This window comes from Lytechinus variegatus, chromosome 4, assembly GCF_018143015.1.
Source record: "Lytechinus variegatus isolate NC3 chromosome 4, Lvar_3.0, whole genome shotgun sequence".
Lineage (NCBI taxonomy): Eukaryota > Metazoa > Echinodermata > Echinoidea > Temnopleuroida > Toxopneustidae > Lytechinus > Lytechinus variegatus.
This window is the reverse complement of record NC_054743.1, coordinates 21,154,098-21,181,258: the sequence shown is the minus strand read 5'-3', so window position 1 is coordinate 21,181,258 and position 27,161 is coordinate 21,154,098. Positions and strand designations below refer to the sequence as shown.

Below are 27,161 nucleotides of genomic sequence, written 5' to 3'. Positions count from 1 at the left end.
ATCATTATCACCATTACCCTTACCATAACTATTACCATTACCCATACCATTATCATTTCTATTGTTAAAGCCTGTGTATAGCTTTGGTAAAGGGTCAATAATGTGATTGGTAATCGAATATCATCTAATATGACAGTCTTACTGAAGCGTAGAGACCATTAGATATTTTTCCAACCTCACTTCTCTGAGAAAATTTCAAATATTCAAATCTTGGATATATAGCGCCCTCTCTCGGCGATGCTTGTTTTAAATTAAAAAAAATTGGCATTCAAGCACTTATCTTATAAATTTAGTGATTAGATATCCAAAAGTTACAGACAAAGAACATATCTTGAAAGTTTCAGCTGATTCCATGATTTGGAATAGGATTTAATTGAAAGACAAAAACACACACATATATTTTAATTTGATCGGGTGACCCGATCAAGTTAAATTTCCATGTAAAATCGCAAAATTTATCCTGTAAAACACATTTTCATTTCATATCCTCCACATCATAACTGTTATAGGGCATATCCATCCATATTAGCTAGCAATGAATTGGAATAGTGATAGGTGCATTTTGGTGGATTTACCAAAACTATACACAAGCTTTAATGTTGTCTGTGAACTTACTTGATACACACCTATTTGTCCTGTAATTGGATTTTTTTTGCACATTCACCAATACCATCGCTATCACCATTCAAATTACCATTATCAGAACCAGCAATCACTATCCCATTATCACTCCAATCACCAACACCATTACCAAGATAATTGTTGATCATCATTATTGATAATGTGTCTGAACTAGGCCCGTTTCGGGTACACGTGTACACGCACGGTCAAGTCAGTGCACGTGTACTAAATTCCATCACCGTGTACACGGTAGCATCTGCATAAACAAGCTCACAGCCTCACATTAAATCTTAGTTCTCAGACACTGCACATGTTTTAATTACTAATATGTCAACATATTTCAATTAATCCAGAGTGAGTTCACTTCCAAAATCGCCAATTTAATCCACATTCTTTCTGGAGACTCACGTTTTTGTACCACGAAATCGGCATGAAATGGGTCTGCTCCGGTCTCAAAAGCTCGAAAGCGTTGCTCAATCACACTCAGAGTCAATTTGAGAATCACCAATTGCGATCATCGCTACAACTTACGTGTTATACGCTCGCACACAAGCCTACAAACAAACGCTCTTCAAATTGGCAACATAATAATGAAAATTAATCGATAACTTCAGTTACACTTATTCTGCAGCGATCTGTGCATGCATGTACGGTACAGTATACAAAATGCGCATCCACCGAGCGTCGGCGATAGCTAGGGCCCTGCACTGATTTTCTTTTGCATTCTTTATTAATTTAATGCGCTGCTAAGCCGAGTAAACTTTTAATTTGCACCAATTTTTGTGGATTGATACTTCAAACTTCTCAGGTAAGCTTTAAAACCGTGACTTAGGCTATATAGACCCCTTTTTATGACATATTGATGCGGGTCCGTGTCGACATGAAAACAGAACTCGCTCTCACAGTGTTTACAACGTGTACACGTGTACACGACCGAAAAACACGCCGTGTACACGTGCATCAAAAATGGACTTTCAAAACGGGCCTAGTTTGAACCTACTTGATATGCTTCTGTCGGTCCTGTAATCGGCTCCTGAAGCTCCCTTCTTGCTCATTTTTTTTCCCTTGATGAGGAACGGATCCTGGAGGAGATCATGGGCTGTAGCTCTCTTCTCTGGGTCAGGCTCAAAACACCTACAAATAAAAAAAAAAATTCGAATTTCATACCATCTATTCTCAAGCAACATACCAAATGAATAAAGGATTCAAATCTTAAGCCATTTTTGCTTGAAACATCAACCAAACGAACAAGGGATACACTTTTTACCATAAATGATCAAGACACTTATCAAAAGAATGAAGGATACAGATTTTCACCCATCTATGCCCAAATAACCTACTAAAAGAATAAAGGATTCAAATCCATTTATGCATGAAACACTAAACATTAGATAGAATAAAGGTTACACTTTTTTAACTGTCTAGGTTAAAAACACCTACCAAAAAGATAAAGGATGTACTTTTTTACCATCTATGCTCAAAACATCTACCAACTCTCCTGCTCCCCACCCCCATCCCTCCACCTCCTTCCAAAACAGAGGGCTCAAAAGAATGTGAAAAAAGGGAAATTTCAGTGCTCTAGTGTATTAAAAGTAAACCCGAAGATTATGATGAAAAACAGATAAAAATGAATATGGGTTGTACATCATTGTAATAAATTTTTTTTTGTTGAAATAATGATGTTTCAAAGACTTTTCTGCCAATGTGTACTGTGTGTTGGATAGACGCAACACAGTCAGGATGGTCACAGACTACAATATCTCAGAAACTTGCTAACAAAACCATCATCAATGGAATGGACCTTCTATAACACTGCAGACATACAATCAAGATTAAAGATTTATATTAGCATGCAATATGAGATAAACAAACACCAAAAGGGCATAGGTTTCACATACAAAGAAAATGAATCAAATGTAGTTGGGTCACTAAAAAAGTTAAAAACAGGACTTGCATACATACAAGCAGTACATGGTAAACAAACTAACCAAATAACATTGAATACAACATACCTGAGGATAAATTCCTTGGCTGCGTTTGACAGGCTTGATGGAATTTCGGGATGATCCTTGTAGAAACCAACTTTGAACATGGCTGCTTGAGGTGAACCAAGCTGTTAAAGGAAAAATAAATAAATACAATTAAATATTTACAGATTATTATAAAACACAATAAGATTTTAATTTTCTCTAATAAAATATATGGTTGATTTTGCTTTTGTTATTTAGAATCTCATTCTGACTCATTTCTTAATTTTTTTTCATGCATGTATAAAAAATATCTCTCTAGTTACAATATAATTTAATGCAATGGGGATCATACATATGAAATGAAGATTCAATCTTTGGTTCATATATTTTAAGCAGAAAATCAGAATGAGTGCACTTTCTTACTGTCAATTACAAAAGAAAAAGTGGAGAAATGAAATCATAAGCTCACTTATAAAACCAATGAATCAAATTAAAGGATGACTTATATTTGTTAGTATTTTGCTTGTTTGATTTTACTTCATTTATTCAAATCATATTCTGCCCTTGTTAAAAAAATAAAACATCCGCTGACTTGAAAATCAGAACAGGCATATTGTATTGGTTTACATTGCAGAGGAAATATTACATTTCATGTTTAGCTAAAGGCTATATCATGTACAAGCCAATGCCCAAATCATGGAAAGAATAGGTATGCCCTTGACACAGAAAATAGTGAGATCTCTCCAAACTGGAAGACTGTTATATCTACTATGACTGATGTTTGCAACACAATGCACACACAGCATCAAACATCAGTTATTATCAAATGACTTCAGAACAGAGTATACACAAACTTGACTCGCTACAATCGACTAAGGCGCATTATAGCAGCTGTTTAAGGGTCAGTCATTACAATAGCATTTTCTTTACCACATCCTTAATCAATTTCCAGATTTACAGATCAGGTGATGTCAGTTTCCTCTATTATGGTTAAAGTTCATTTCTATTAATAAAGATGTAACTGTGCAAGGACCCATAACATGAAATGCATGTATTAGGAACGTGCGCTTGATTTATGAGTTCCATGGAAATGAAACTGTTTCGGCAAAGGCTCCTGAAATTGAAAGGAAATGAGAGTACCTACTGTGTTTATTCATTCTCAGTAGAAACGTTCAAACTCAAACTTTGACTAAAAACCTATTTTTTTCCATTAATTTCAATACATTTTTGTTTTCTTTCTGTTTACTAAATTTGTTTTTTAAGCACTTCAGGAGCTCTTAATTACAGCCCAGTAGAATATATGCACAGTTTCTGCGCTTTACAAATCAGAATTGAAAATCAATACTTGCCTACCGAATGGGGCATAGTAAAGAAATATAATTCCATTTCTGCTATCCAACCAGGGGCCCGTAACACAAAGCTTAGCAATCAACGTAAAAAATTATGATTGATTGCATTGACTACAATGGGCAATCGATCATGAAAATCAAGTGTACGATAAATTGCTAACCTTTGGGTCACAGGACCCAGGCCCTGTAGCTTAGCAAGAGATTATAGAGTTGATTTCAATGATCGATTGTACCTAATAATGCAATCGATTGTAAAATTGAGATGAAGAAGGGTACTGTAACACAAAGATTAGTGATCAATTGTTTGCTTGATTTTCACGATTGATTGTACATGGTAGTCTATACAATCAATCGTAAAAATATATTCTACAATAATTGCTAAACTTTGTGTTACGAGTCCCAGATGACAATTATTCTACTGATTCTTAATGGTACAGTATTATACACAATTACATTTTCACGATGGTTTTATTTTCGCTAATTTCACGCATCCAATACCGCCAAAATTTCCACTTTTTTGTGAGGCCATTGCTAAAAAAAAAATGAAATAACAACTCTGTACATGAAAATATTGGCTTTCACACATGTTGCAGAACTATAAATTTATCATTTTATTTTTTTTTATCTTACCTCAATAAAAGGGGGTTTTCCAGTAGCCATCTCAACGATAGTACAACCCAGTGACCAGATGTCCGCCTGCAAAAAAAAAATGAAAGTAAGATTAGCATGTTTTGTGATTTTGACTTCATTTTCGCACCATGAACAAATCTACAAGAAAACATCTTTAATATTTTGAAACAAGAAAAATTCATATTTCATTTCTCCTCATACATTGTGCAATCATTCAAATATTCAAAATCTACTTACTGGAGCACCATGACCTCTAAGACCTTTGTCTATCACTTCCGGGGCCATATACTGAAGGGTTCCTACAAAAAAAAAGAGATCAGAGAGAAATATAAAACCTAAACAAGACATTGTGGGTTCCATTCCCAGCTGAGTCATATTTATAATAGGACGTTCTAGCCAGATACTTAGCACATTAGAATGTAAAAGTTTAATGACAACATATCATCTAATCTAGGGCCTGCTGAAATATGAGGACTGTTGCAACAAATTTTAGAATTATCATGGTAAGTTTGAAATCAAATATTAACTACATAGGAAACAAAGCTTAACAGCCAATCAGAAACAAGGATTCCAAGGAAATCACTGTCGGATCGCAAAGTTATCATAATGGTGACAGGGCTCAGCTAATAAAAGCTGAAGTGGCTATACTCAGTACATAAGAGTCATTCTCATAATCACTGTTATACATGTAATGTATTACCCAGGGCGCCGTTCCATAAAGCTGTTCAGTGGTTAAGAGCGACTTTTAAGAACCACTGGTGAACCTTTCTTACATGCTAACCAATCACCAATGAACACTTTGGTGTATATCAGTTACCACAAGAAAGGATCACCAATTCTTAAAGTCACTCTGAACTTGTGAACAGCTTTATGAAACACCCAAGAGTTGCAATCAATCGCAACTCTAAAAAAATCATGTGCAACTTGATTTTCAAGCAATCAACAGCACGCATTTGGGACTTCCAATTGATGTTTTGCGTTTAAACGCAACTCTTTCTGCAACGGACCCCTGATGAGGTAAAAAGGTGCCTAGCGGGAATTTATTCCTTGAAATGCTTGTGAACTTAACTGTAAAATGCTTGCTTGGCTCAAGCCAAGGTTATATTATCCAAGCCCCTTTGGAAGTGTAGAGAGATCTTACGGAGAAATGGTCTATGAACAATGCTATAAGAGAACTGAAAATTATCATATCATTATTATTTGAGAAACAAGAAGATATATGTAAATACCTTTGAATGAACTTGCGGCAGGATTCAACCCGGCCAATCTCTTGGACGTTCCAAAGTCTGAGATCTTGACCACTCCGCTGTACGTGTTGACCAGTACATTGTCACCTTTGATGTCCCTGTGGACAATCTTTTGATCATGCTGGAAATAGAATGTAGAAAGTTTGGATATTTACTCTGATGACCAACAAAACTCAAACTTTATTTTGAAAGTGAACAATCATCAAAACAAAAATGATACACAACTTGTTACATTGTCCATTGTGTGCTCCGAGTCAAAAGCAATGCATCCATAGTAGCCAGTTTGAAACATACCACATGAAGGTTCCCATCGAATCCAAATGGCGTCACTTTCCAATAAATCAATTTTACTCAAAAGTTTATCCGAAAGCAATGCAACACTTCTATGAAATAATTTTGCTCAAGACATCTTCAATAAAAAGTCACAACATTTTGATAAAGGAGGGGCTATCTTTTTTTGGCTATCTATTATACATTTTAATTCTAAAAGTTTCAAAAATATTCATAATCCTATCAGATCATCACCCTATTTGGAGACATATAACAAGTTTGAATATGAGAATGATTTGTTTCAAGTACTGTATGACCTCTACATCCTTTGACATTAGGACCCTAAATTAAGATCACATCATACCCATCTATATATGTGACAATATTCTACTTTCAACGATGATATATTGTCTTGAATCCTATAATACCTATTAAAATTATAAATTATACACATATAATGATAATGATAATAGTGAATATCTATATGACGCACAGGTCCACCTTTCCGAATGCAGAAGGTTTGGATATGTAAAATGTACACATGAACATTAATTGAAACAGAATATAAATATAAGCGGAAGTTTTTCTAATATACATATAGCGTGGGAATAATGATCAGACCACACTGAATAGAAGCTCAGTAGGAATGTGGTCTAATAATTATTTCCCGAAATGTAAATGTAATTCTGATTCTATTTTCTTGTAAAATAGAAGGGAACAATAAAACAATTACCAAATATCTGAGACCTTCCAGAATCTGCTTTGTATAGTAAACTATAGTGTCTTCATGATCTTTCAGAGGACCCCACTTAGATCTCAGCAATGCAGACAGGCTCCCTGTATTTCATACAATAAAAAAAGTTACATAGAAGGCCTTGAGCCACAGGCCTGTATAAGCCTGGTTAAAGTTAGGTCATGGTCTAACTTTGAAAGCTAAAACGTCAAAATTTCATTGACAATTCATGTTTCCTATCTTTACTTGGTCCTTTCCTATATTTAGTTAAAGATGAAGAGAACTATTTCAGTCAATATTCTCAGTCAGTTATGAATGATTTGGGTGTCTAATGAGCTAACATATTGAACCTGTACTGTTAGAGATACATGTCACAACCGGCTATCCATAGTTACACCATAAGTTAAGACCAGAGTCTCAATTAAACCTGATTTCAGGGCACGGGCCACAGAGTTTATACCCCATTGCCTTCAGGTGCCAGATGGTCCCTGTATGTTAAATAGCATATGGTCATTTCCATAACATAAACAACCATTTTCTTTGTCTGACCCCCATTTTTCCCCATTCTTACTTCACGTAACTACCAGTTGAAGCCATGATACATGTAATTTGAGCATTAAAAACTTTCATATGAACTAGAAAAAAGAGAGACATCATTTCAGAAAGGTCACATGTAAAGAATTTCTTCATATTAGCTATTATTCACATATCTTATCTTGATCAATTCTTGACTTTACTTTTTTCTGATGTGATGTAAGCTGAAGATCATAAAAGTACCATTATCATAAGGCTATAAGAAATTGCAAGTTCTTTCTTGAATTCAGATTTTGCTTCTTGCAACAAGCAGTAAAAATAAACTTGCTTTAGCTCTAATTGATATATTAATTGAATACTTGTATTAGAAGTTTGTAATTGAAAATCTTTCTTGCAACACCCCCAGGTCTCTCTTGTACTTACCGCCAGGGACTTGCTCCATGTATATCTTAAATGTGTTCCCTTCTGTACTTGTATCTGAGCCGAGATACTTGACAATGTTTTTATGACTTAGCCTTGAGTGTAGTAAGATCTCCTCATGTAAGGGCTGCACTTCTCTGTACAGGGACAAAAGAAAGAAGACATATTACATAATAGGTTAAAAACTTAACAAGTATTAATCAGGCTGCTGCTTAATACTGCTCAAAGATGCTTAGAGTTTGTAAAAGGTAAAATTATCCTTGACTCTAAACCAACTGGGGTCAATCTGACTCCTGCGCACAAAGTCATGATTAACAAAAAAAACACCAGACATCGCAACATGTCATTTGATTTCAAGTTTGTGTACATTGTTTGGGACATGGTTTATGAAAACTGGAGGGTTTAAGGGCCACAGCTCATTGTTTACCCCCCCCCCCCCTCTCTCTCTTAGAGAAAAATTTTGTCTGAAAATGACCAGTTACAATAAAATTGGGTTAAAATTAATATCAGAACCTACATACATGGCAGAAATCAAGTGAAGACACAAAAGCCACAATTTTATAATGCTACATTGCACATGGGACCTTCATAATACAATAGAAGAGTTACATGACATTTGCTCTGGCGACAATTGCCCCAAGGGAAAATCTGCATGTTAAGCCAAACATTAAATCTAACCTATAAAAAATAAATAAACCCTAATCCTTATATATTCTGAACCAAAAACTCCATTATAGTCCTAACTCTAACCGTACCTCCTATGAGATAGATCAGAGGAAATGTGGCAGGAGCATATGTCGTGTCACCAATAGAAGACCCTCTCATGATTTATAATACACTTCTTACCTAACATCAGTTATGGGAATCTCCTTGACCGCTATGGTCACCTGTGTCCTGCAATCTCTGGCCGCGTACACCACACCAAACGTCCCCCGGCCCAAGATCACCCTTTCCTTAGAATCGGTCAATTCATACTCAACCTGGAAAAGAATGACAGAAATGTTGCTACCACTTAAATTCCAGTGAAATTGCGGGTTTAGACTGGCTGTGAGGCATCGTTCCTACCATTAATTTTTAGTGTCTGTAAGTGAACTATTATCAGTGTTGAAAACCTTCATGAAATGTCGGCTAACTGGCTGTGTTCTTAGGTGCTAAATCATCTTCTTTATCATTTTGATACCATCAGCTATACTAAATTACAATATCTGTCCATGTGTATATCTGCTGCGCTTCATAGTTGGACAACAGATGAACACTTCTGAAGGCACTTGTGTCTAATTACTACTAGAATATCTATATTTACACATTGTATATAAACATGGAAATTTTCTTTCTTTCTACTGAAAAGATTGTCATCTAACCTGTATAGGTTCATCATTCAGGTCAGAATCCACCTCACCTCCAATGACTGCACTGCTACCTAGCATATCCATGATCAGATTATGAAACCTGGAGAGGAGGTTGGCATGTACAATGTTAATGTCTGTACAATAATGGCTTATTATTGCTTGCAATAGTCTCAAAGTTTTTTCTTTCAAATATATACCAAATGTGACCAAAATCCAAAAGAGAAATATACACAAATTATGACACCCAACAAACCTAATCCATAAGTTAAACAGCAATGGCGACATCTGTAGGTTTATCATCTAAACAGATATCTCCTAAAGCTGTTTGTGAGAGAAGAGCGACTTTACAAGCAAATGGAGGTCCTTTCTTGTGGTGCACACCAGATTTTCATTGGTGTTGATTAAGAAAAGGTCACCAGTCATTCACAAAGTCGCTTGTAACTTACAAACACCTTCATGAAACACTCACTTGTGTTGATTCTCTTGGAATCTTGGATATTGCTTAACTCAGCCAAAATTTGATTTAAAAGGGAAGATAACACATGCTCTGCATAGTATACTTAAAATTAAAATTTCTTTAATTTTATAGACATATGTAAGGGTCAACTTATCCAGACTGGACTGTTTAACAAAATATGAGGTAAAGATAATTTGCATTCTTATTTGTAATTTCTGGATCAGCACTTTCTTTGAATTGATTTACTGAATGCACATGAGCTGTGTGCACATATCTCTGGAGCGCATTTCAAGAAACAAGTAGTAATGCTATTTTCACTAGCTATTGCTATAAGCTACCAAAATCCTCACATCTGATTGGCCCAGAGAGAATTAGTCAATAATATTGCAGAGAAGAAGATTCATTTAACACTACCCTGTTTCATAATACCTTTGTCTTTGACTGGAGGATGGATAGAAGAGTTGAAAATCATCTGCATTTTGCTGGACGTACAGGAACAGACAGCGATCATCTCTCTTGTAAGTACTGAAAGAAAATCAAATACATACGTTTTTTTTACCAAATTATTACCAAAAGGCATTTCTAAAACAAGTGGAGTGCCTGTGGCAGTCTCGCCTGCATTACGCGATTCAATATAGCATATTATTTTTGCATTTCATGGCCACATTTTAAAGCACTTGCCATAAAAAATGCACACAAAATTTCTTTGGATAAAGAAGACATAATACAAGCAAATGAATGATTTCAGTTGGTTCATCAAAAAAAAAATGTTCCTTTCAATATCTTAAAATAAACCGATGAAAGAAATCAATGGTTATTTCCATGGCATAAAATTAACAGATCCGATTCCCAAGCAAACAATAAACAAAAAAAAAATCACAAATAAATAATAATAATGTTTAAACAGGTAATAATTTCCTACTAGAACCAAGTGGACCATGTACAAACCCTATGGCCCATATTCGAAACTTGGGTTTCGATTAAACCCTGATTTAAAATTGGGGCACAAATCCCTAACAGTACACATCCAGTTTATTAACTTATATGACACCCAAATCTTCTGGGAATGATAACTGGAGTATTTTGAAGTTTTTTTTTTTTCATTTTGAAAGCAAAAGGAAACAAAATAGTCAACATAAGAAATGTACAATATAAACAGAATTATTGAATTTTGGGCTCCCATAATTATAGCAGAGTTAAACCGTGGTCTAAGTAAAACCTGACCTCAGTATACAGGCCAATAAGAACAGAATTAGGTAGCCAATAGGTCACAACTTTTGTTGTACACATAGGCTCGTATTCTGAAGTCAGGTTTAATCTAACTCTGGTTTTAAGTTGTGGTTTAACTATAGAAAGCCAGTTTTTACATAAATCTATAACAATAGAGGTTCAATGTATCAGCTCATTTGACTCCCAAAACATTATTAACTGCCTGGGAAGGACAAGTATGACAGCTGTCTTCACCATTAAAGAATGAGTAAAGAGCACAGTAAACATTTGAAGCATTCAATGTAAACAAAATTTTGAAACGTTTGGCTTCCCATAATTTTAGCACAGAGTTAGACCATGGTTAACTTAAACCTGACTTCAGAGTACGGGCCATATACTAGTAAATTTTTAAATATCTTCTTCACCGTGGTACCTTAACTACACCAATTTTATAATGATCTAATGAAGAGAATGAGGAAGAAGAGACTACAAACCATATCGGTGATAATACTATTTTTCTGGATAAAACCTTCACCTTTAAAATCAAGATTATCAGTACCTTTTTGACTCACATCTTCAAATCAGCGAGAAAAGTACAAGAAGATGAAATGACAAGTTAAAATCTAAAAGTTAAAATAGTTTCAATACTACACACCATTGCTTATATCCTATCACAGATTACATAAACTGACTGTGACTGGACTTCAGAAAATACGTCACTAACATTGTCAAGAATGTATTATATTTTTTTATAATTAAAAATCATTTTACTGAGTTTCAAAATAAAGAAGAGTGTTGGCATCAAAATCATGATTTTCTACAAAATCTTTAAGAAGGAATAATTTCCAAACTGGCTTCAAGTCAGAGCTAATCGTAAAACTGTTGTTATATAATAATGATGGATATGTTTTCACAGGTAAGATACTTAATTTTTATTTCATTCTTCATATGAAAATCCCTTTCAACATCTCAACTCTCAAATTTTAAGCAAAGCTAGGAAATATAGAGTTTTACAGTGGTGTGCTGTGATAACTGTGACGTGCAAGAAGTCTTGAACTGACAAGTAACACACTTCCATGATCATATGTGAATATATTCTCAAATAACTTAACTTATAAGACCCATACAGGGTATTGATATATATCCCCTAAGACTCTGAACTTACTCAATTCATTTGATATGATAGCGATGAATAAGAACTACAATAGATGAATTAAAGTGATTAAAGCAATATCTATTAGAGACTTACCTGACACCTTTTATAGAAGATAAATTAAACAGCCACTCACTGATCTCCTGCACACAAATTAAAAGACAAAAATATCAATATGAATGTGATAAACATGAACACAGGACCTAATGGCAGATAAGCCATAATAATTCAATAAAGTCTACTACTTCCACTTCTTTTATTACTGGATATTGTGAGTAGTTGGTAGATATGTCACAAAATCTAAATCACTGAATGTCATATTTTTTTCCCCAAAAAGAAAAAGGACAACATACATCTAACCATAAGCAAAAGACTCAAAATTATAACATGATCAATTGAAAACAGTCTACTGTACCACAATACCATGATTAACACTTTCCAAAAAAAAAGTGTTGTCATTGAGAAAAAAAGCAAAATTAGAATAGATAATCTGTTTAAAAAGACATATTGAATTATTTGACATATGACATTTCATTATTCTGGATTAACCCATGGATTACTGAATTCTATGATTCTCACAGGTACTTTACAGGGACCACCTCATTCCAGTATGCGATGGGTTAAAACCTACACAAAATGTCAGAGCAATACATGAATAAATAAAACCCATTTGCTCTTGTGAAAAAAAACTTTGTCCTTCAAAAATCCCAAAAATTCAAAGATATACAACTTACCCTGCAATTCTTCTCCATGCCGACATGCCAGAGTCGAATGGAATTCTCCTGTGTCTCATCCCCTTCACTAATAGTAATATAACTAGGCTTGTAGATCTTACTTGGTTCTAAGACCAGGACCTGGTAAGAAATCAAACATTTTCATTATTTACTACACACATTCCATTGTCTAAGAATGGACATTGCAAGGCCCCAGGCGCCTGTTGCAAAAAGAGCTACATTCAAATGAAACTAACAAAATCAAGTTAACCCTATCTAGGCCAGGGTATTTTGGGAGTTCCTATGGCCGGGGGGGGGGGCCTCCCAGGCCCCCCCCTAAGATCTCGGCCGTCGACCGCGCGATCGCGCCGAAAATTGGCACGCGGGTCGCCTGGGACATAATCTACAAGATCGTATAGTAATTTATTTCATGCGAATTATTATTAAGTGATTATGCTAATTTATGCGTAATTAGTATGCGAAATCATACTTTTTCCTCTAACTCCCTAAATAAAGCTCCAAATGTACTAATTTTTGGTATAGAAACTCTTTGTGGTGTCTTTAGCAAGTGTACATGAAAAAAATTGTGATATCAAATTGTTTTCTTATGTATTATATTGTTTTTTGCAATTTCTTATGTATTTCTTTGTTTTTTGACCTTTTGTTTTTCATTGTTTTTTTCAATGAAATTTGTTGGGGACTCTTCTGTGATCATAAAAAGCATAAAATGAATACATTTAGACAAGCAAAACTAAAAATAATCATACATTTATGAATTTTGGTTGAAAACACAATTTGCATTGACTTTGTACACGAAATCACGTTTTTGAGCAATTTTCGGTCTGACATGCACTTACATAATGTTGCGTAATTTCGGAACCACATACCCGGGTGACGCAAAATTGGTCTCAAAAGTTGCGCAAGACTTGAAAGTAAAAAGTCGGCGAGCGGCGCGGTAAAAAAAATTTCGCATGGCGAAAATATCACGTGATTTGTTGAGGGGGGCCTCCGAGGCCCCCCCCCCCCGGCCTAGATAGGGTTAAAGTATAAAATGTGTGGAAATTGGTTGAAAATCATTGTGCGTATGATTTGAGGACTGATTGCAGAAAAAAAATAATAAAAAACAACTGCAATGCAAAACCTGATTATGCTCAAATTACAAATCAATGATCATTAAGATGAATTTCATCCTCGCCTAATGTATTTGTAAACAGAAACATCTTAAAAAGATACTATGATATCTGAAGGAGCTTTTTTGTTTTATGAGACAAATGAATACTACACATTCCTCTGTACTTAGCTCAATCACTGAATAGAATAGTGGCAGTGGATTTTAAACTTGCATAAAACTTGACATGATTAACCTATGACACATTAATTTTCTTTACAGTAATAGCCTGATAGTTTGCACGTACATGTACAAAAAGAGATTAACAACATTACTGAAGTGGTTGCTTTACTGAAAGTCAGCTGTCCTGGAAACTTGATTTAACATCCATACAATGGCAGAAAGAGAAAAAATCTTACAGGAAAGCGGAGTTCCGTTGTCGACTCTTTGGTAGCTTCTACAAAGAAGTCTAGCCAGAAGTTGAAGAGTTGTTGATCAATGGTTGGTTCTTCATCAGACGTAGGTCTTACCCGACATATCATCTGGATGATACCTAGTGTAGACTTCAGGTACCTGTTTATATTGAACATAAATGCCATAAATGCGGTAAATATCTAAAGATTAGTTATAACAGAATCAATCTAATAGAACCTCAGTGATGATTTTTGAAAATATAATTTTTTTTAATTTTAGTGTTTTTGAAGAGATATCTAGGCAGAGAATGATGAAAAAATCCACAAACCCAAATTTGGTGGGAATTGATCCATATGGGCTCAAAATGTGGCTATATCAATACCTACCTACTTAGGTGACAGTTTTTTATTTCAAAGACTTGCTCTTTAAATCATTCTTTGTTGCAACTACATCATTTTAGCTTTAGATATGTGAGAATTCAGTTCATTTCAGAGCTGTTCCACTTTCCAGTAATAAAGTTGACAAAGTCTATATTTCATTTGATATTTCTTCCTCGAAATCAGGCTAGGTCAAACATGACACCAGACGTTTTCATTAAGGACCTGAAGACAATGAATGCACAATTGATATCCTTGTTTGATGTGAAATTCATTTTCATACACTGTAAGTGAAGAGATATGTCAGGCTACAATTAGATCAAATGTGGTTATAGAGGGTACTGGATTAGAACATAGAACAAGTAAGATAAAGTAAACAGGCATTACCGTACACAGTGACGGATAACAGATTTTGAAATAAAGAGGGTGCAATAAAGCAAATTTCGAAATTGAGGTGGTGCAGATGACAATTTTCTTAGATATATCTATATTAATATACATGTTCAAGGGGTGATTCTCAACTTAAAGAGGGGGCATGCACCCCTGCCTGGATCCAAGTGACACAGCCCTCAACAATGTGAAAATAAATCTTTGAATTTGAAATAGGACCTACCAGATGGGTGGTTTGAGTTTGAACATGCATTCTGCTGCTTGGGAAGCCTTGGAGAAGTCACCAGCCAGAACGCTGATCTCAAAGAAGGTTGCTACATCCCAATAGTCTTCCAGTGATACCAGACTGCCCTTCTTACCCAGTAGGTTGTTCAGTGTCATACCTGCAAAAACATAACCATGGCAGGAATGAAATATACAATATCACATGTACGGTTTATTATCTTTATAAGGTGTTCCTGAGGTGTATGAATTCATACAGATATTGGCGACCTAGAAATTGAATATAACATTCAATTCTTGTGACTGACATCATCTTGGTGAATAAAATACCTTGTTTATGATACAAGACAGTTCATGTTCACCGAGGGGACATCAAAACTTAGATTATATCAATGTGATCCTTGCAGCTATGATCCCATGATGGCATATTGACCTATCATTGATTTAGATCTATATGACCTATGTCATATAAACACATACTTTGGTATACTGTGCAGTATCAGTGTGTATTGCACGATGTGCCGAAATCTGATGTACTCACCATCAATAAATAATGATCACTAAAGACAATGATAATCATATTGAATGGCTTATCATCACGAGATACCAGAGAAATTCCATTTGTTAGTGCCAATGTTCTATTCTTCTACAATTTGTGCGATATTGGCCCTAACTCATGCAATGATTCTGTTATCCATTCTGAGCCATTCAATGTAATATAAATACTACTTCAAAGGGGATAGCTAGAAAATATGGCCAAGGATATTTTTTCTTTGTTATTCTTTTTATTTATCTTTTTATGGCACATTGGGGGTGTGAATGAGAAGAGATTGGTTGCATTGTTTTAAAAACAATAAAGGAACAAGACTTTTGGACAACATACCTATTTTCTGAAGCTCTGGGCATTTTGTGAACTCTTTTCCAGACAGCACAAGAAGCGTTGCAAGATTGATGCCTGCATACTCATTAGGCTGCACCTCAAAACCCTTTCTGTACCTGTAAATACATAATTTCTTGCAAAATCAATCCATCCTTTCAAATGAGTTTATGCTTGATATGTGACTTTCTGCTTTTGTCATCAGTGTTCGCTTAGTTATTCCCACATCCTCAATTCCCAAATCTACAAAGGCATGGGGGTAGACAGGCTTTTGGACTCACTGACCCAGTTCTCTGGAAGGATCTTCCTCTGGTTATCCTAGAATGTACTTCTGTTAACACATTTAAATGTTATTTGAAGACATGCCTCCTTTTGTAATCTATTAATGTATATATATATATGTAAATACCTTTTTTCTCTATCTCTTTATTAATTAATAAATTTATTTCTAAAAATATCTTTTCAAGACAACATGTTCAGATTAAATGTTTTTCAGCATGGTCCTCTCTCTCTCTTTGTCCCTTTTCTTTCTTTCATTTTGCCTTACGCATTCTCCAGAGTGGATTTGGCGTATCATAAATCATATTATCAACAAAGCAACAACAACATTCATTGTCCCCTAGAAAGTTTTACAATATACCTACCAATGTATAGCATGATCTCTGCTCTCTGTATCAATGTAATTGGATTCTGTGTAGATGTCTTTGTAGATCCGACCACAGAGGCAGAACATATCAGGTACCTGATTCTCTTCACTCTTTAAGGCCTGAAAATAAACATAAGAGTATCAACAGGATTAACACGTTTTAAGAATGGCTGCTGACTGCTCTTGACAAAAAAGAAAATTCTCAGGGGCTAACATTTGCAGGAGCACTGTGCTTGAGACCTGAGGTACCATTAGGAAAAAAATGTTTGGTGTAAACACAAACCATTCAAAACCAATGAAAGTGCCTAATGGTATTTATAATCTGTTGAAAGTTGAGTTGACTTTGATTTTTTTTCCTATTCAGATGGGAGTCTGTGAAACTAACATTGTGAGATGTTCATTGATTGATGTGCTCAGGAATACCATGATGAAATTATTAAACAAGCATCATTCACAAACAATGTATTAAAAAAGGAGCATTTCATCAATATTTGTCATCCAACAAGATGTCAGATCGGACTATTTTTGTCACTATTGATTGGCTGAGAGGCAAAGTGTCTGTTACCATGGCAAATGTTGAATAACAATTAACTTTGTCTGATAAATCATTTGACAAGTCCTTTCCTCCGATGATCAAACTTCACATTGAGTATGTGTTTAAATTAGCTGCTTGAAACTTGACCAAAACTCCTATTTGAATGAATTTCTAATCAAAGTACCTTTTCTATGACAGCAACTGCCTTTTCTCTGTCACCGGACTTTTTCCGTCTGTGGAGAAATAAACACATACCAGATCAAACTTATAATTAAATGGTTTGAAATTATCCACTAGATGCGAACTGCGATCAATAAATGCTGTGAAATAGAATAAATACTTTAAAGTATGGACAAAATCTGACAACAGAACAGAATCAAAAGAGAATTATATGTTGTTGTCGGATTAAAGAAATCTTACATGAAATGCAATGTTTAAAAAGATTATTACGAAGCACAATGCACAATATTTTTTAAATAAGTATGTACCACAAATGAAAAACAGAACACATATACTACCCATGGAGCACTGTAAAATTACATGAGGCAGACAGCAATATGACCCACAAATTAAAAAAAGGGTAAAACTATCCCTCATTCCCTCAAAAGTTATAAATGAGCAGCTAAAAACACCTTGACCCTCAAAATAAAGTTCAATTTGAACAGATGTAGGCAAATTTATCTCAGTGCAGAAACTCAGGGGGGCATTTCTTCACCAATTAGTTTCTGACAAGCTGTCTATTTGACAACTATGTGTAAATGTATGTCATCAGCTGACAACTTGTCTTTGTGTTAATAGATTGGCCAAGAAACATTGTTACTATAGTTTCTGTCACAAAATGACATCTTGCCAGTGCTGACAAGCTTTACAAGCCAACCAATGCCAAGAAATATTATCTAAAATGATAGATAAAATACTGATATTTGGAATCCTTACCTGTTCAGGGCAAATGCATAGAGATGTACAATGGCGGGCTTGTCAGTCACGTGATCATTCTTCAGCTGCTTAATCGCTTCAACTAGAGACACCATGGAATTATAATCCTGGATATAACAAGATAACAAAATAATTGATGTTTTTTTTAAAGAAAAGAATAAATAAATAAAATGCTGTAAGGATGGATCTTCAGAGTCACAATGAGCTGATAATACAAAAAGAATAAAATATAAATTCCCAGCAAGATTTTGTCAGATGTATGGAAAAAAAAATGGTTTGTAGTAATACATATCAAGCAAATAAATCAAATCTGTAAGATAAGTATATGAACAACTTTGAGACCTGCACTAATGTTTGTAGTCCCCTCCCTCATTAGTGTAGGTAGATTGTAGGCAACATCCTGCTTCTTAAAAAAAAAGGGAGGTGAATTGCAATTCTGAATTGATGTAGCCAATCAGTGAATCAATGACTAAAAACTTGGCACTTTAATGGAGTATGATGGTATTCTCATTATTTAGTAGTACAAACCTGTATTTCTCTGTAGGAGAGTAGAAATTGATGAACGATATCTCCACTCAATAACAGCTGCTCATCCATCCTGGCTTTCAGATTACCAAGTTCCTAGAGTTCAATTGTACAACAGATAGACATTGTTAGAAAAACAACAGGACTGTAGAGATGAATTCTCGTTGCAATTGCAATCACAACAGCAATTGATTGAGATTTTTATCACAGCAGGGTGCGAAAAGACCACCATCCTTTCTCATAGAGTGCTAAATACAAAATTTAAAAATCAAGGGAGGGAAAATGAAAAATTTTGAAAAATTGAAAAAAAAATTGAATATCACATCCCATCCATTCCTCAACCTGGAATGAAGCCTATGGTTGCAATCACAAGACGAATTCAAATGGAATCTACAGCACCCACGTGTTTTGCTGTTTAATAATGAATTGATTGCCAAATTATTCAGGTAGAGATTTTAATAGTAATTTTTTTTTTTTTGCAAAGTAAGCATTGCGTTAAAAAATCTCTTTCCAAGCTTCAATTAAAACATGTGCCCATGTCAATCTATTTGTGTTGATAATGTCAGTGCAAACTGTTTTCAGCATATGCCAAAATGTTATTTCACAATGTTTTACTTGTTAAAGCTACACTGTATGTCCACCTCATTTGATGTAGATCAATGATAGGATATCCATTCTTTTTTATTTCAACAAATTTCTTTCCACACCGTCATTCACGAGGACTACTATGGTTGGAATTCTAAAGAAAGATAATACTGCAAGTCAAAGAAATTATTACAAAAATAGTAAACTACACTGTACTTCTTGAAGAAGAGCCTTGGTGAAGTGGTTCTGACTCTCGCCTTGTAAACAGAGGGTCGTATGTTTGAATCCCACCGCAGTCTAACGTCCTTTGGCAAGGCGTTAATCCACACTTTGCCACTCTCGACCCAGGTGCAAAATGGGTACCCGGTAGGATGGGAAAGATATTGCGTGTTTGAATTTGCCAGCGCCATAATGAGGCTGTGATGAATGCAAGGAATGCTCCCCAGGGAGTGGAAATTGTGCACTTTTCGTGCAGGATTGAAATGAATCCAATGACCGGGGTAATAATATGCTGTAAAGCACTTTGAGCCATTCTGGGAAAAGCGCTACATAAAAATTGGCTATTATTCTTTGTGAGGGGGTACCTAGATGTAAGGGCCATGATCCATTAAGTTTGCCCTGAAAGTAAAATCTGCCATAGCTACCATCTGTATAGAAGGACAACCTTAAATCAGATGTGTATCCCTTTACAAAATTGAGAGAAAAGTATTAAATAATATTAGCCATTCTGTGGCATACCTTAGCTAGCATGTCTCCCTTCAGTTTCATCCTTGCTTTGCGAATGTCATTCAACAAGACTTCTCTGGCATTACTCCTGTTAAAATAAATCACAAGTTTTCGGTGGTTATACAATATGAACGTTAAATGGTCTTGATAGTTGGTTGTACTATTCAGTACATTCGACTAAGGTGGGTGAGGTCTAAGGTTAAAAATAAAATGGCAATGGCTAATGAAGATCAAACTTATGGACATGAGCTTAAAAATTCAAATTCAATATTTTCTTGAATTTTTTAATACTTTAAGTCCTTCATACATGATAGTTTCAGGAACAAGAAATAAAAAGTTTATTTTCATATGTATACTTTGGAAAAAAATGGTCAAAAGTTGTGTCTTCCATTCTGTACCAAAATACAAGAAAAATAGTGAAAATGAAATAGGCCTATGCCTTATTACCATTTTCATATTGCAACAACATACCACTTTATATATTTCTGAAGTTTAGAAGAGTCAAATTACTTAAAATACACAACAGCTTTTCAAGTAAATTTGTAGTACTCATTCAAAAATGAATATTGCAACCTGCTCAGGTGATGTAACGTGAGTAACCGAAAAAAATGACTTTGTATTCTGAGAGAAAAATTCTTCACAGTTAATTGGTGGGATTTTAAATTCTCTTCCTTAAAACAATCTTTGACACAGTGTTGACTTTCAAAATCATTAAAAAGTACAATGATCGCGCCGTAAATTTCCACGCAGGTTGTCTTGGACATAATCTACAATACTATACAGTAATTTATTTCATGCAAATTGGTATGAAGCGATTATGCTAATTTATGCATAATTAGTAAGCGAAATCATACTTTTCCCTCCTACTCCCTAATAAAGCTCCAATTGTTCAAATTTTTGGTATAAAATCTCTTTTTGATGTTCCTAGCAATGAATTTTACACACGTTATTGAATTTTTAATGACATTTGTGTTATTAACCGTACATGGACAAAATGTAATGTGAGTAACCATTTTATCTACACCCCTAGTAAAAACCATGTGTTGGTTTTTTTTTAATTATATACAAAGTTTGTCTCCCTAATAACTTTGAAATGGATATAATCAACTTTTATAAAAGCCTTGTATGAGGAGACTTTCACTTATGTCGACTTTTCATTTTATGCATGTCCAAATCATGTAACGTGAGTAACCGACACATTCCAAAGATTTGCCAGGAGCATAATAAAATTTCCCAAGTTTTGTTTCTATACAAAGGATAGTCAGACTGTGTACTTTGTTGAGATAAGGAGATGTTTAGTTCCTATCAATAATAATGGAATTACAGCTCCAAGTATGAGTCAAGGTGTCTCCAAATGTAACATGAGTAACCGTGGAATAGCCCAGAGGGCATATTGTACCTGCCAAATTCTCTAGACGTGAACACCTTCAATATTTGGGTCCCGTAACACAAAGGTTAGTGATTGATCATACACTTGATTTTTACGATTGATTGTACATTGTAGTTAGTGGAATCAATCGTAGAAAATTGTTCTACGATCATTGCTAAGTTTTGTTTTACATGCCCCTGGATTTGTGCAGATAGGCACATCTTACACATACAAGGTGTACATATACCTTTAAACATTTATGACAGTTGTGATAACAATCGAAAAATGAGTGTGAACAAAATCCAATAACATGACCCCCCCCCCCTTATGTGCCAAAATATTTTGGAAGAAAATGTGTGACTGCCGTTAATGAGCAAAATATTACATTTCTATCTAGGTGTGGAGTTAGTCTGCAGGCACAGACCCTGATTGAAACTTTGATCAGCATGTGTGTCTCCACGCAAAGAATAGCTCATAAAAAACTTGCTGTTTCAGCCTTCAGTAAATAAGGCATGAGTAGGCTGCACATTCAGACTCTTGATTCGAGTGAAGGGTTTGCACACAGACTAGTTTGGGGTCATACACTGTCCCACATGTGCCTATCTGTTCCAGTGATCTTCGGTTGGATTGTAATTTGCTAAATTTCATGATTTTACAAAGTAGAATATGTACTTTTATAAATGTACAATATCTCGATCTATGACGATATATAGTAACAATTGGGCTTGATTTAATTCAAAGACTTTCTTACGAATCATTATTCATTTGCAATTTCAATAGTATAACTTTTAATAGTTTAGACATACCTGTATCCAATTTTGTACATACCAGCACATAATCATGTGTCATTAGATGAGTGCTCTCATGTAACATGAGATGTAAACTACCACTAAACTACATTTTATAACTCTGCTTGTGTCCAGATAAAAAAATCCAATCCAATGAAATAAGACATTTTATCGAATAGAAACTGAATGAACATAAAAACTATCAGTAACCAATTATGGTAATATTGTAATGTTATTCTACATGTTATAGCTCTGAAAAAAAAAGACAGGTGACATCTCTTTAAAAGCTTGCATGTGGGAATACACACATACACAAAGCTGCCATTATCACCATCATTAAACCACCATCATTATCATCATTAAACCACCATCATTATCATCAACATCAGCAAATTATTGTTATCCTTATCTTCACCACCACCACCAGTACCACCATCATTACCATACCAATACATCATCATCTCATCATCATCACTATTCATTACTACCGGTACTTAATATTATCAACATCACTATCACAACCATTTATCATTACAATTATCATCATCATCATTATCACTATCATCATCGCCATCATCATAAAAATCTCATTATCAAGACTATCACCAGTCTTTGGCATAATAACTACTGAGAACTTTAAAATCATCATTATTCTAAGATTCTAAGTTTTACTAAATTAACTTTCATTCTGTTCCTCCAGTTCAGTATTTGATCTCAACCTTTCTTAAAATGAATTAAACCCTAATTTCTAGAACAGATTTTCCAAGCTTAGGTATGACGGTATTTGTTGTGACAGTAGGTGATATATAAATGTACATAAAACAAAGACTTGGTGTTGCAAGATCCAATATTCCAACTTACCTATTGCTAATGTGAACCTCCTCGATGGCTTCCCGAAGACGATCGGTGAGGAGGGGGCAGAGGGTCGGATCTTCATCGGGATTTTGTCCCACCTTGAAGACACACGCCATGTCACACACGTAACATTCATTCTTGGAGTCCAGTTTGTAAGGGATGAACATGTACCCTGACCCATGGCAGGATTGCTGGAAATAGAAGGAAAGTCAGATGAAAGATTGGTACCAAATAATTCTTTTTAAAACATTAAAGTCATATCTGTGATCAAGTTATGTGCATTTTCAATTCATTGAAAGAATATTTGCAAGTAATATACTTTAAAATTCCAATAAACAGAAATGCCATTTAGAATTTATTTAAAAAAAAGAGCCTGAAAATTATTTAGAATGAACAATTCTGATCACAAAAAAAATGATCTCTTATCCCTATTGGGAGTCATTGCAATAAATAGGGGAAGGCGGGGTAAGTTGAGCATAGGGGCAAGTTGAGCCACCAGGCCAATAATGAATGGGTCAGACATTGTGTTGATGTCATGTATTGATGACCCACAGACTAACCACTAAACCCCACCACATTGTTTTCAACTTTGAAACAAAAAGTACTTTTTTAGAGGGAAAAATACAAATTTCAGCCAAAAAAGTAGAAATGGGTGTGAAATAGATCAGTACTTTTTACCCACACATGTCTTTAAATATAATAAAGAAATTGTTAGTCCAGGTATGGATTCTCATTCTTGTCATAGTCTTTTACATGATGGATGCATAAGAAATGTGTGGATGTGAAAATATTGCATGAAGTTCAGACTGGGGTAAGTTGAGCCAGCCAACATGGGGCAAGTTGAGCAGTGGTAATTCTTTATGTATAATAGATAAAACAAACAATCTTTAAAAAGCCATTGATATGTAGGGATTTTCCTTTGTGATCTATCAAATCGTTGCATGCTCATTCTCAACCCCTAATGGATTTGTTACAAGAAACAAGGAAAAAGTTTTTTCAAACTTACCATGAGAGAAGAAGTTCCTTCAGGATCTACTGAATCATTGTACAGAACCACATTCTTTTCTTTCCCGAAGCTCTCTCGGACACCCATGTGGTAGAAAAGCGTCCGTTGCTGCACGACAACCGAGACGTCCACGACCACCATGTCAGCGGCGTAAAACCGATCAAGAACCTTGGTCTCGCCAAAGTCCAGCCTCTCAAAGTTGACCTTGATGAGGGTGACATTGTTGACCAGTCGGCAGGCGTTGTTCAGAGCGTCTTCGGCAGCTTTGGTGGCGTGGGTCGTAGCGCTGAAAACGCACGCAATCCGAAGCTGGCTGGTCCCAAGTGTAGACATACTACGGTCTGTCTTAGTCCTGAAGTAAAGAAATCATTTGATGTTGTACAATCACACATTAATAAAGCACACTAAACTTTTTTAGCTCATTTTATCACAATCATGATAACTACCATGGTAGCAGCAATCAGCAGCTGATTAAAACCATGGTTTGCAATGTAATGGCAAAGAACGTCAAACTTTGCAAATAACAAATATTCACAAAGCAGGTTATTTTCAACTTTCTTTAACATAATGTGAGTATACAGCCGCAGAGCTATACTGAACAATACAAACAATATGTATCAATATATGACAACACATTTCATAAACGTTGATTTAATATGGGAAAGTAATATTGTTATTGTTTGAATTCATAAATTTCACAAAGTTGACATTGTACACTTTGTGAATTATTCTGTACCATATATTAATCTGGATCATCATTAGAATGACATGAATAGGCCATGAACATTTACCTCGACAATATGATCCAAGCATTATTTATTTGCATTATTGCATGTCCTGTGTCATTATATACTGCTGCAGAAATCATTTATCCCTTCCGGGGGAATGTTTCATAAATCTCAATCAAAGTAACAGTGACACATGTATCTGTTACAAGCTCCTGATAAGTTTATATACTGTAGCTGACTGGAATTTATTATATGCATAATGAAAAGCTCCACCTAGGAAGTCAGCATTTATACCCCCTAACAGGAAATCAATGGCACCTACCCCCATCTTGGGTGATAATTATTTGATAGTGACAAATTTGATCAACAGACACAACCTGGAGGAAATTTTCAACTGATAACTTGTACCCAAGTATTCCAATACTAACCTCGTACTAGTGTGAGTGACTTGTACCTTGTATCAGAATGAGATTACACATGAACTTCTTCAATTAAAAGATATATTGTTGATATTGCAAATTTGCCAAAATTCACAACAAATAGGAGTAAATAATGATTTTTCAAACAAAAACAGAAGCCTGTCATCTTAAACTGCACAGATTTAAAACACAAATTGACCCTAACACAAACATGCACTCTTAAAAACATCCAAACTAATCCTACACACCGTTCTCACTATCTTCCTGAAACTAGTTTAGTGGAAACTAGTTTAACATGTAGTGAGAACGGTCGAAGCGATCTTCCAAACCAGTTCAGAAAACCACCTAGCGATCACTTGTTCACTGCTACCACCCTGCCTGTGGGGAATCTACAGGTAGGACTATGGTATGCCAATGTTGTACAGAGCACACACTTTAAAAAATCATCAAAATATCACTTTTGTGACCAAAATTACTAATTTCCATACATTTGCAATTTATTTTTCATTAGTAATTTGGGAATATTTTTTGTATTCACCAGAGCGCTCAAAAACTTGAATTTTGGGCATATTTTTGTGTACGCCCTGTATTGGTGGAAAGTAATATGGCAAGAAAATTTCCATTTTTTATCTCTATTTTTGATTAAGAAAAAAATTATTTAAAGAATCAAATTTAAATAAGAGCCAAATTGTATGAATGATAGGTGTAATGAAAACTGTCAGTGTAAAAAAAATCAAGCATTTGCCCCAAAGAAAAAGAGAAAATAAGCCAAACATTGCCACCCTTATTTTGCCCCACATGGAGATATAACTGAGAACAAGGTTATATCATAACCTTGTTCATTGAATGAGTGCTAGCGATGTAGTTTTCAAGATCGCCTTCCCTTGTTAAACTGGTTTTAGCATGAGGACACAACCGTTCTTCAGGAAGCGATCTTAATATTACTATCAAATTTGAAGCAATAATATATATATTTTCTCCTTTAGGTGGTTGTCGCAGAAAAACTTTTTGACAGTTTTTATAGTATTAAAAAAAGAAGAATGAAAAGAAGACATTATCTTAGTCTTTCTTAGCTGACAGTCTTGATGACAAGACATGACAAGATTGAATTCAGATAAACTAAGTAAAGACTAATAAAACAAGGAGCTTTCATGGTAAACTGTACAACTATTTTTTGGACCATTGCTCAAAAAAAAATCATTTTCAAAAATACAAAATACATTTTAAGTTAACCAACTGGCAGCAAAAAAAAATAAATAAACTTAAGACTAAGACCATAAGCTTTTATGGCAGATTGTACAACTATCTGGGACCATTGCCAAATAAAAATCATATTCAAAATACTTTGTAATCAACTGGCACCAAACCCTGCGAACAATTGCAAAACTTAAGCTCTGAAACGAGACAACCCCAAAAGTGAAATACACCAACATATTTTTCAGTACTTGGGACTGATCTCAATAATTTTCTCTGAAATTCCAAAACACATCGTTACATTCCTGGTTATCACACATTGATCATACCAAATTTCCAGATAGCAGAAGATCAGAAGCACCATAGAAATAAAATGTATCACTTACAATTGCTTATGTTCATCTTTTTGCGCAGGCATCTTGAAAACATGACGAATGAGCCTTTAGTTGATCCTCAATACGTACATGCGCCGTCTAAATGTGTGAAACCAATGGTGGGTGGGGCTTGCAAATGACGCCACAAAACAAACAGTCAGTAGCACTGCATGCCGGGGGGGGGCTCCAAATAAAGGTTGAATGGTATTTAATCCCAATTAAACTGATTACTTCATTAAATTGTGAGATTTTTGTTTACTCATTTATTTCCCGTAAATCTCGGAAGCAGTTAACGGAGAGCTTATAAACTGTTCCCCAGTGCAACAACGAGAGAGAGAAACTTGAGAGAAAAAATTGAAAGAGCAAAGTTAAAGTTATTGATAATAGAGGCCTATATGAAGCCACAATGGAAAGGGTATTTGTAAATATTGT

The 27,161-nt window shown here is 34.9% G+C and overlaps 1 protein-coding gene across 1 annotated transcript in view; it reads right to left on the bottom strand.

Moving 5' to 3' along the window:
• LOC121413608 (mitogen-activated protein kinase kinase kinase 15-like) overlaps positions 1 to 26,847 on the bottom strand; it is a 43,398-nt gene extending 16,551 nt beyond the window's left edge. Inside the window, exons 1-23 of the mRNA XM_041606498.1 lie at positions 26,742 to 26,847; positions 24,015 to 24,366; positions 23,015 to 23,199; positions 20,009 to 20,084; positions 18,689 to 18,781; positions 18,161 to 18,267; positions 17,409 to 17,457; positions 16,688 to 16,809; positions 16,050 to 16,162; positions 15,168 to 15,327; positions 14,183 to 14,336; positions 12,677 to 12,796; positions 12,039 to 12,085; positions 10,010 to 10,105; positions 9,136 to 9,223; positions 8,621 to 8,754; positions 7,778 to 7,911; positions 6,821 to 6,924; positions 5,800 to 5,938; positions 4,808 to 4,869; positions 4,571 to 4,636; positions 2,634 to 2,734; positions 1,622 to 1,755 (exon numbers count right to left, since the gene is read on the bottom strand). Coding sequence (XP_041462432.1) covers positions 1,622 to 1,755; positions 2,634 to 2,734; positions 4,571 to 4,636; positions 4,808 to 4,869; positions 5,800 to 5,938; positions 6,821 to 6,924; positions 7,778 to 7,911; positions 8,621 to 8,754; positions 9,136 to 9,223; positions 10,010 to 10,105; positions 12,039 to 12,085; positions 12,677 to 12,796; positions 14,183 to 14,336; positions 15,168 to 15,327; positions 16,050 to 16,162; positions 16,688 to 16,809; positions 17,409 to 17,457; positions 18,161 to 18,267; positions 18,689 to 18,781; positions 20,009 to 20,084; positions 23,015 to 23,199; positions 24,015 to 24,366; positions 26,742 to 26,773 — 2,668 coding nt within the window. The 5' untranslated portion in view covers positions 26,774 to 26,847. The remainder of the gene's footprint in view (positions 1 to 1,621; positions 1,756 to 2,633; positions 2,735 to 4,570; positions 4,637 to 4,807; positions 4,870 to 5,799; positions 5,939 to 6,820; positions 6,925 to 7,777; positions 7,912 to 8,620; positions 8,755 to 9,135; positions 9,224 to 10,009; positions 10,106 to 12,038; positions 12,086 to 12,676; positions 12,797 to 14,182; positions 14,337 to 15,167; positions 15,328 to 16,049; positions 16,163 to 16,687; positions 16,810 to 17,408; positions 17,458 to 18,160; positions 18,268 to 18,688; positions 18,782 to 20,008; positions 20,085 to 23,014; positions 23,200 to 24,014; positions 24,367 to 26,741) is intronic.
• Between the last annotated feature and the right edge of the window lie 314 nt (positions 26,848 to 27,161).